Genomic DNA, 11,669 nt, shown 5'->3' with positions numbered 1-11,669 from the left:
CTGTATATATTTTTTTTTTTTATTTTTTTTTTAAATAAAGGTTGTAGACCAGCTCACCTGTCTGACTCCAAAGGGCAACAAAAGTTTTTTTGTTTTTTTTTCTCTGACTTTATTATCTAAGAATAAAAAATTCCAGAGCTCTTGACAAGTTGTTAAGTGCAAGGTATATGCAGCATGGACATATTGTCCATACCGCATATACCTTGCACTTAACAACTTGTCAAGAGCTCTGGAATTTTTTATTCTTAGATAATAAAGTCAGAGAAAAAAAAACAACTACTTTTGTTGCCCTTTGGAGTCATTCTGCCTTGCTGGATCCTTCTTATCCTTCTTCATCTTGTTTGATATATATGTATATATATATATATATATATATATATATATATATATATATATATATATATATATATATATATATATATATATATATATGTACATATGTATATATATATGTGTGTATATATATATATATATATGTATATATATACATGTATATATATATATTTATATATATATACATGTATATATGTATATATATATGTATATATATATATATATATATGTATATATATGTATATGTATATATATATGTGTGTATGTATATATATATATATATATACATATATATATATATATATATGTATATATATGTATATATATATATATATATATATGTATATATATACATGTATATATGTATATATATATATATATATATATATATATATATTTATGTATATATATATGTATATATATATGTATATATATATATATGTGTATATATATATATATATATATATATATATATATATATATATATATATATTTATGTATATATATATGTATATATATATGTATATATATATATATGTGTATATATATATATATATATATATATATATATATATATATATATATATAATCTGGACTCTCAGGGTTTGCTGGTACTGTAAATAGTAGAAATAGTAGTCTTTATATATCACAGTGCTAATATCCTATATACACTGGATAGTGGTTGTGACACAGTGATATAAAGGTAACACACGCACATTGCAGTGATAGTATATATTCCTGTACACTCTGTTATATACACTTTCTGTACTCTGCTTCCCCTGAATTGTTGTAATAAGTAAATATAAAATGTGACTGATGGCATACATCTACTGCCAGTAATATCACATAAGAGCAGTGTCGGTGATGCAGCACAGTGCCCGTGCGCTCGGTGCCAGCTGTGCCCGTCCTAGGTATGATCGCTGGAGGCCGGGGACTGAGGAGGCGCCACCTCCCTCCGCTGTCACCCAGGAGGAAGCCCCGGCTGCACCTCCCTCCTCTCCCCTCCTCCTCCTCTCCAGCCCTGTGCCTGCCCGGCTGTCAGTGACTAGTGAGGTGGCCGCCCGCAGCAGAGGTGCCCGCAGCAGCATCCCCCTCCCCGGCAGCAGCATGGCGGAGCAGAGCGAGTCCCCGGGGCACGGCCAGCCCCCCGCACAGCCCCTCGGGTGGCCCATCTGCAGGGACAGCTACGAGCTCCAGGAGGTTATTGGTTAGTGCAATGTGTTGTGTGTTGTGTGGTGCCAGGGCATCAGTCAGGTGGCAGCAGAGGCCTCCAGCTCCTCCGCACACAGCTGGCACTGCAGGGATGCTGCCCATGTCCTGGCTGTCCATAGAGCAAGGACTGAGAAAGTTCCCTGCTCATTGCATCACCCCCCCCTGCAGGAGAGGTGTCCCCTGTCACTCTGGGCTTCCCCTTTAAGATCACACCTACTACACCCAATTCCTGCAGTTCCCCTGTGTATCTGCTCATGCCTGTATCTGGAGGAGGTGCTGGTCCTTGTCATCACAGAGGATGCTGCTCAAGGACATGGTGATGGTGCCCGCTCACAGTCTGCTGCATCATGTGGCATTTTACAACTTGTGTCCACAGCCGGCCTGAGCCATGATGCTGTCCAGAGTATTGACGCCATTGTAACCGCAATCATGTGTGGTGCTGATCCACTCCAGGAATCCGGGCCGATAATGACCGGACGCGTGTCGCTAATCCGTCCATCGCCAGATTAACAATCTGCAATTTACTAGTTGATACGAATCCATACTAAATGAAGGGTTTACTTTCACCGCTGTTTTTTTAGGGTCACAACGAAGAGAACACTGACCCCATAACGACCCTATAATGACACAATTCACATGTACTATGTGTCCGCGTGTAAAAAAAGAAATATCGCACTTTATATCATTGGATTCTGTTTAACAAACTGAAGTTAAATGGTCAGAATCCATCACAATCTTCATATTTGTCAAAAAAAAAAAATTAGCTGTAAAATGAGGAATGTGGGGTCTGTCAGCCATCATTAGTACCTGTCACATGAGCCAATGTAATTTACTAGTGATGAGCGGGCACTACCATGCTTGGTGCTCTGTACTCGTAACTAGTGATGAGCGGGCACTACCATGCTCGAGTGCTCAGTACTCGTAACTAGTGATGAGCGAGCACTACCATGCTCGAGTGCTCGGTACTCGTAACTAGTGATGAGTGGGCACTACCATGCTCGGGTGCTCAGTACTCGTAACTAGTGATGAGAGAGCACTACCATGCTCGGGTGCTCAGTACTGGTAACTAGTGATGAGTGAGCACTACCATGCTCGGGTGCTCAGTACTGGTAACTAGTGATGAGCGGGCACTACCATGTTCGGGTGCTCAGTACTCGTAACTAGTGATGAGCGGGCACTACCATGCTCGGGTGCTCGGTACTCGTAACTAGTGATGAGTGGGCACTACCATGCTCGGGTGCTCAGTACTCGTAACTAGTAATGAGCGAGCACTACCATGCTCGGGTGCTCAGTACTCGTAACTAGTGATGAGCGAGCACTACCATGCTCGAGTGCTCGGTACTCGTAACTAGTGATGAGTGGGCACTACCATGCTCGGGTGCTCAGTACTCGTAACTAGTGATGAGAGAGCACTACCATGCTCAGGTGCTCAGTACTCGTAACTAGTGATGAGCGAGCACTACCATGCTCAAGTGCTCGGTACTCGTAACTAGTGATGAGTGGGCACTACCATGCTCGGGTGCTCAGTACTCATAACTAGTGATGAGCGGGCACTACCATGCTCGGGTGCTCAGTACTCGTAACTAGTGATGGGCGGGCACTACAATGCTCGAGTGCTCGGTACTCGTAACTAGTGATGAGCGAGCACTACAATGCTCGAGTGCTCGGTACTCATAACTAGTGATGAGCAAGCACTACCATGCTCGAGTGCTCAGTAATCGTAGCTAGTGATGAGCGAGCACTACTGTGACGACATGGACTCTCATGGGTTAAAGTTTCTTAAAATTCAGCCAGACAGGATGATAGATTGTTTCTAGACGAGGGATAAGTCCCTCATTGTTTTTACAAGACTCTTGTTGACTCATGTAATTGTGTTGGCCACTGAAAGCCAGACGTATTGTTTCTCCAGACTCTTCCAGTAATCATTGTATTGTAGTTGTGTATTGCTAATGTGATTACCTTAGTAGCCATTATCTAGTCTGTGCATTCCAGACTACATGTATACCCTCAGTCTTTCTGTAGACATCATTTGGATGAACATTGTCCATGCAGCTTGAGATTCATCCAATGGGAGAGGCGATCTTGTCCAACCAATCGATGAGGACGCAGTGTATCCAAGTGGAAGGCTGTGGCTATAAAAGGGATTTCTTTAAGCTACCAGGGGGTTGTTGATGGATGCTGATGGATCCAGTCTAAGCTCTTAGGAGCTGACTAGAGGATCAGGATATCTTATGGCTTCAATCTAGGGACTCCGGTTCCGGTTGGAGACCATATCCACAGCCTAGGGATTTCGACTCCGGCTGCCAGGATTGTATCATCATACCAGGACTACCTAAGGAGGACACTCAGGTTGAGACAGTTCAGTCACCTGTTACAGACTTTGCAGACCTCAGACAGCTTCCTAAATCTGGCGTTATTCCATTCTCGGTGGGTGCCCGCCGAAAGCGGGGTGCTGCTGGATTGGAGTAAGTAGCCCTGGAAACTGTGAGGCATGGACATTCTAAATCCGTGGTGAGCCAGCAGAAGGGTGGGACTCTGTTGCCTGTTACATTTGTGTGTTTTGCTGGTTATGTATTATGTGCCGTTAATTGTTTGGGGATCCAATAAAGTCTAATTATTGTGGTTCCCTCACCCTGTGTTGTCTGAGTAGCCCCGTGTCTCCACAACTACTATGCTCGGGTGCTTGGTACTCGTAACTAGTGATGAGCGGGCACTACAATGCTTGAGTGCTCGGTACTCGTAACTAGTGATGAGCGGGCACTACCATGCTCAGGTGCTCTGTATTTGTAACTAGTGATGAGCGCGCACTACCATGCTCGGGTGCTCGGTACTCATAACTAGTGATGAGCGGGCACTACCATGTTCAGGTGCTCTGTATTTGTAACTAGTGATGAGCGGGCACTACAATGCTCGAATGCTCGGTAATCATAACTAGTGATGAGCGGGCACTACCATGCTCCAGTGCTCAGTACTTGTAACTAGTGATGAGTGGGCACTACCATGCTCCAGTGCTCAGTATTCGTAACTAGTGATGAGTGAGCACTACCATGCTCGGGTGCTCGGTACTCATAACTAGTGATGAGTGAGCACTACCATGCTCAGGTGCTCTGTATTTGTAACTAGTGATGAGCGGGCACTACAATGCTCGAATGCTCGGTAATCATAACTAGTGATGAGCGGGCACTACCATGCTCCAGTGCTCAGTACTTGTAACTAGTGATGAGTGGGCACTACCATGCTCCAGTGCTCAGTATTCGTAACTAGTGATGAGTGAGCACTACCATGCTCAGGTGCTCAGTACTCGTAACTAGTGATGAGCGAGCACTGCCATGCTCGAGTGCTCTGTATTCGTAACTAGTGATGAGCGCGCACTACCATGCTCGGGTGCTCTGTATTCGTAACTAGTGATGAGCGCGCACTACCATGCTCGGGTGCTCTGTACTCGTAACTAGTGATGAGCGCGCACTACCATGCTCAGGTACTGGTAACTAGTGATGAGCGAGCACTACCATGCTAGTTACGAGTACTGAGCCCCCAAGAATCGTAGTACTCGCTCATCATTATAAATTACCAATTGGATGAAGTCTAAAAGGTACAGCTTGTATCTGCTGAGAGTTAGGGCTCGCTCACCCTGTCGTATACATCTGTTGAGTGCTATTCGGTGTATTATCGGATAGTAGTCAGCTCAATGTTAACTATGGGGCAGTGCCCATCAGCGTTTTTTCCCCTAATGTTGGTTTGACATGAGAAAAAAATCACCACATGCTGTGATTAACAAATAGGAATAACGTTTGGAACACCATTCTAAGTCTGAACTGGGTGCAAAAACCTAAAAAAACATCACTATGGGGAGATAAGGTATGCACACCAGTGACTATGGAAGGGGAATACATGAAATAGCAGAAACTGCTGTGTGAATACTGACTTGAAAAATCCAATAGCTATATGCAAGAGTGAGAATGTGAAAAATGGAATCTGCATTACTGCCATGAACATATGAATCAAGAGAAATTTAGCTACTGAATTGATCAATGCAATAGAGCCCCAACACTACGCCAAAGTATTTCTCTACGTTGGGGTCCCTAGCTTGTGTGTGTCCTCTCATGCAGTTAAAAAACTTACCGTGTATGGGAAGCTGAGACCCAGGCTATATATGCGTATGATATGGATTGGCAATAGGTGTGGTTGGGGAGGGTTCACAAACGAAAAAATGTTGGGGCTCTATTGCATTGATCAATTCAGTAGCTAAATTTCTCTTGATTCATATGTTCATGGCAGTAATGCAGATTCCATTTTTCACATTTTCACTCTTGCATATAGCTATTGGATTTTTCAAGTCAGTATTCACACAGCAGTTTCTGCTATTTCATGTATTCCCCTTACATAGTCACTGGTGTGCATACCTTATCTCCCCGTACACATGCTGTGATTGGCAGTGTATATTTGCAGTGTATATTTGCAGTGTATATTTGTTGGTGCGCCCACATACAAGTCTATGGGTACTTGTGAAACATCAGACTGCACTCAGATGTCATCCGAGTGCAGTCTGATATACGTCGATACAGACAATGGAGAAGATGGAGAAATGAATTGCCGTCTTCTCTGCACTTGTGCTCCGATTGTTGCATACGAGAGAATGTGATCACAATGAATGACACTCGCTCACGCTCGGAGCAGAATTTGAGCCGAGTGTCGTTTGCATAATCCATCCGATGCTATCGCATGAGAGATTCATCGCCCGTTTGATGGATATCTTGTTTCAGCAAATAAAGGTTATTTATTGGCCAAGTTCACACAAGTAAAGTTTTTGGTCTGTGAAAAACTGGACCGCACACAAGCAGAACTTAGACCTATATTATTACATGGAGCTTTGAAGATGAGCGATTTTTCATGGAACGAATCTGCGCATTCGCTTTTCCATGTGTTGGAGGATATCCCCCATTCCAGTCTATGGAGGCACAAAAATAAACTCCTATTCTGTGCAGAGCCGCCGCGTAGCATCGAAATGTAAGGCAACATTGCTAATCTTTAACACAGGAAACTATTTAGTGTTGTACATTTTTAATAACCGATACATTTAGATTGCAAATGCAAAAAAAAAAAAATCGTCGAAGTTTTCTGGATGAAGCTTGGATGATTTTTTTTTATACTTTTGTGTGAGTTTAGCCGTCCTATAAAGGAAAGTTTTACAATTTTCCAATATACTTTCTATATCAACTTCTCAAAGTTTTCAGATTCTTTTTCCTGACAATTAATATGACACTTCTCTATTTTCGTAATGTGATAGGAGACCAAACCAGTTCTATGATATAATGGACAGGCAGGGACACGACTCGTTCTGGGATAATGGGCCTTGTACCTGTGTGCCTCATTCATGGCCAAAACAGATATTTTACGATAGGTCCATACACCGCAAAATGCTTCCATTGCGAATTACAGCCATACCCAAACTTACCATATTATTACATAGTTACATAGGTTGAAAAAAGACCTAGGTCCATCTAGTTTAACCTTCCTCCACCAATTCTACATTTTGTCACTAAATCATTTATAATAACCTACAATGTTGTGTGTAGTGAGGAAATCATCCAGCCCTTTTATAAAAGCTGTTATAGTATCTGCCATTACTACCTCTTGTGGTCGGCATTCCACAGTCTGACTGCTCTAACTGTAAAGAACCCTTTCCTATTTAGCTGCCGGAATCCATTTTCTTCCACTCGCAGTGAATGCCCCCTGGTCCTTAGTATTGTCTTTGGAAGGAATAAAGGCTGCTTTACACGCTACGATTTGTCGTGCGATCACACCCGCCCCCATCGTTTGTGCGACACGGGCATTTTGTTGCCCGTGTCGCACAAAGTCGGTAACCCCCGTCACACGTACTTACCTCCTGAACGACCTCACTGTGGGCGGTGAATATCCAATTCCTGAAGGGGGAGGGACGTTCGGCGTCACCGCGACGTCAAACAGCGGCTGCCCAATCGAAGCGGAGGGGCGGAGATGAGCGGTGCGTAACATCCCACCCACCTCCTTCCTTCTGCATTGCCGGCGGGATGCAGGTAAGCTGTGTTCGTCGTTCCCGGGGTGTCACACGGAGCGATGTGTGCTGCCGCGGGAGCGACGAACAACCTGCATCCAGGAAATTGATCGATTTTTTGAAAATGAACGACGTGTCAACGAGCAACGACAAGGTGAGTATTTTTGCTCGATCACAGTCATTCATAGCTGTCACACGCTACGATATCTCTAACGATGCCGGATGTGCGTCACTATCAACGTGACCCTGATGACATATCGTTAGATATATCGTAGCGTGTAACCAATAGGCAATACCAGATACCACAGATACTAAAATGAGACCACATTACAATTTTCTAAATTAATAGTTTGAGAGATTTATTATATATAAATATATATATATATATATATATATATATATATATATATATATATATATATATATATATATATATATATAAATTCCTGCTACACTTTAAGCTGTGTTTCATTTTTGCCGCAATTGTAGCAAAAATACGTTTTGCTGACATTCTGTTCAAAGAACATGTGAACACAGCCTTAGGTACAACCAATATATTCTCCTAACGAGGGAATTCCAGCATTTTCCAACAGCGAAGCAATGATTATTGAGCGAGGTATTGATCGGTTCTCCTCTAATTGTTACAGTTGATTGCACATCTTGATATATGATAATTCCTTCCGTACTGAATATATTGGTTATGGGGTTTCCCTATGTGTATAGAATAGTTAGATTTATTTTGTTTATTATTATTGTTATTATTATTATTATTATTATTATTATTATTATTATTATCATTATTGTTATTTAATGTAATTGTTGGAGGGGTATCCAGAAGTTTGCACTCACTTTTTATTACTCCAAAGCATCAAAACAAATGAATGGACTTTGTAAATAGTCCTGAATAAGGTTATATTGTTACTTTACGTACACAGCTCCTATGCAGAGCTATGTGTCTCCATTGTTATACTGTATATATTAATTAGTGTAATCTTGTGGTTTCTTTGATTTCCTCCGTTTTCGCTAACTATAGAAAGTAGAAGTGTTGAAATGGAGAACACAGGACGGCAAAATCTGAAACAAGGAGTTTCTTGTATAATAGTTGAGCAAAAAGATTTACAGGACTCCGGTCTAATGGCAATTCAGGTAGTCCGTGACTGGTGGACCAGAACCTTGCAAAGAAACTCTTACCAGCCAGCATCCATGATGCTTCTTCTGATTGATGTCATTTGTGTGTCATGCTGTAACAATGATGTCACAGCTGACCTACTAATCAGAAAAGGCCCCAGGGATGTCGGCAGGTTCACAGCCCTCTAGTCCCACGGCCAGTGACTAACAACGTGGCCCCCTCAATACTAGTCTATGAGAGCCTCGTCCAGGCCGTGTTCTTGCTCTTATAGACTTGTATTGAGAGATTGTATATAAATAACGTCTGGCCATTCAAAGGTTACGGTTACAAGATGGCCCTACTGGAATGCAGTGGGGTCAATAAAAGGTGAAGACAGCAGAGTAAAAGGACAGGAGCTGGAGACTTAGATTAAAAACCGTACTCCAGTGCTGCAAAAATGGCACAGGAGTGGTTGTTTAAACCCCCTCCTCCCTGTCTTATACTCACCTATCGCCGCCACTCCTGTCCATGTCCTGGGAGTTGTGACCTGCCTAAAGCTCCAATGTTTCATGGAGCGCGCCGGAAGTAAAAACTCAATACAAGTCTATGAGAGCCTCGTTTTGGTCTCCTTCTCGCTTTCATAGACTTGTATTGGGAGTTTGTGATGTAACTTCTGAATTCTGACCAGTCATAAGTTACTGGCACAAGATGATTGTGCAGGACCCCCAAAAAAGTATAAAACACCAGAGGATGAACATAACGCAAGACGCAGGGGACTTACACTGAAAACACCACTCCAGCGCTGAAAAAAATGCTGGAGTGTTGCTTTAAGGAGCCTTCAAAAATTCTGTAATGAATGATTCTTTTAGGTTCTGTTCACTAAACATTAGATGTATGTGTTAGGGGTGTTCCTTTCCATATATCTCCGGGATTGTAAGGTATGGACGTCTGCCCCCGTGTAGCCATACAGTGCTAAATGTCACACATAAGCCCCAATGTTCCAAATATATTTAGCACGCTGTATGTACACACTGTACGGTAAAGCACAGCAGACTATGCCTTCTTACACAGGTCAAAAAAATGTATATATACAGGGTGGTCCAAAAGTAGGTGGACAGTATGTGTAATAGGGTTGTGAAGGGGGAGATTTATCAAACATGGTGTAAAGTGAAACTGACTCAGTTGCCCTTAGCAACCAATCAGATTCTACCTTTCATTTTCCAAAGAGTCTGTGAAGAATGAAAAGTGGAATCTGATTGGTTGCTAAGGGCAACTGAGTCAGTTTCACTTTACACCATGGCTGATAAATCTCCCCTTCATAATGCTATTAAACTGTTAAACATACTGTCCACCTACTTTTGGACCACCCTGGATATACAGTTAGGTCCAGAAATATTTGGACAGTGACACAATTTTCGCGAGTTGGGCTCTGCATGCCACCACATTGGATTTGAAATGAAATCTCTACAACAGAATTCAAGTGCAGATTGTAACGTTTAATTTGAAGGTTTGAACAAAAATATCTGATAGAAATTGTAGGAAGTGTACACATTTCTTTCCAAACACTCCACATTTTAGGAGGTCAAAAGTAATTGGACAAATAAACCAAACCCAAACAAAATATTTTTATTTTCAATATTTTGTTGCGAATCCTTTGGAGGCAATCACTGCCTTAAGTCTGGAACCCATGGACATCACCAAACGCTGGGTTTCCGCCTTCTTAATGCTTTGCCAGGCCTTTACAGCCGCAGCCTTCAGGTCTTGCTTGTTTGTGGGTCTTTCCGTCTTAAGTCTGGATTTGAGCAAGTGAAATGCATGCTCAATTGGGTTAAGATCTGGTGATTGACTTGGCCATTGCAGAATGTTCCACTTTTTTGCACTCATGAACTCCTGGGTAGCTTTGGCTGTATGCTTGGGGTCATTGTCCATCTGTACTATGAAGCGCCGTCCGATCAACTTTGCGGCATTTGGCTGAAACTGGGCTGAAAGTATATCCCTATACACTTCAGAATTCATCCGGCTACTCTTGTCTGCTGTTATGTCATCAATAAACACAAGTGACCCAGTGCCATTGAAAGCCATGCATGCCCATGCCATCACGTTGCCTCCACCATGTTTTACAGAGGATGTGGTGTGCCTTGGATCATGTGCCATTCCCTTTCTTCTCCAAACTTTTTTCTTCCCATCATTCTGGTACAGGTTGATCTTTGTCTCATCTGTCCATAGAATACTTTTCCAGAACTGAGCTGGCTTCATGAGGTGTTTTTCAGCAAATTTAACTCTGGCCTGTCTATTTTTGGAATTGATGAATGGTTTGCATCTAGATGTGAACCCTTTGTATTTACTTTCATGGAGTCTTCTCTTTACTGTTGACTTAGAGACAGATACACCTACTTCACTGAGAGTGTTCTGGACTTCAGTTGATGTTGTGAACGGGTTCTTCTTCACCAAAGAAAGTATGCGGCAATCATCCACCACTGTTGTTATCCGTGGACGCCCAGGCCTTTTTGAGTTCCCAAGCTCACCAGTCAATTCCTTTTTTCTCAGAATGTACCCGACTGTTGATTTTGCTACTCCAAGCATGTCTGCTATCTCTCTGATGGATTTTTTCTTTTTTTTCAGCCTCAGGATGTTCTGCTTCACCTCAAGTGAGAGTTCCTTAGACCGCATGTTGTCTGGTCACAGCAACAGCTTCCAAATGCAAAACCACACACCTGTAATCAACCCCAGACCTTTTAACTACTTCATTGATTACAGGTTAACGAGGGAGACGCCTTCAGAGTTAATTGCAGCCCTTAGAGTCCCTTGTCCAATTACTTTTGGTCCCTTGAAAAAGAGGAGGCTATGCATTACAGAGCTATGATTCCTAAACCCTTTCTCCGATTTGGATGTGAAAACTCTCATATTGCAGCTGGGAGTGTGCACTTTCAGCGCATATTATATATATAATTGTATTTCTGAACATGTTTTTGTAACACAGCT

The 11,669-nt window shown here is 42.3% G+C and overlaps 1 protein-coding gene across 2 annotated transcripts in view; it reads left to right on the top strand.

Moving 5' to 3' along the window:
• The first annotated feature begins 1,336 nt into the window (after positions 1–1,336).
• STK39 (serine/threonine kinase 39) overlaps positions 1,337–11,669 on the top strand; it is a 511,018-nt gene continuing 500,685 nt past the window's right edge. For both annotated transcript variants that reach the window (XM_075318852.1, XM_075318853.1), the window contains exon 1: positions 1,337–1,540. In XM_075318852.1, the coding sequence (XP_075174967.1) occupies positions 1,441–1,540 (100 nt within the window). In that variant the 5' untranslated portion in view covers positions 1,337–1,440. The remainder of the gene's footprint in view (positions 1,541–11,669) is intronic.

Source organism: Anomaloglossus baeobatrachus, chromosome 7 (genome assembly GCF_048569485.1).
Source record: "Anomaloglossus baeobatrachus isolate aAnoBae1 chromosome 7, aAnoBae1.hap1, whole genome shotgun sequence".
Lineage (NCBI taxonomy): Eukaryota > Metazoa > Chordata > Amphibia > Anura > Aromobatidae > Anomaloglossus > Anomaloglossus baeobatrachus.
Note: the sequence above shows the minus strand (reverse complement) of the source record. Positions and strands in the feature narration are given on the sequence as shown.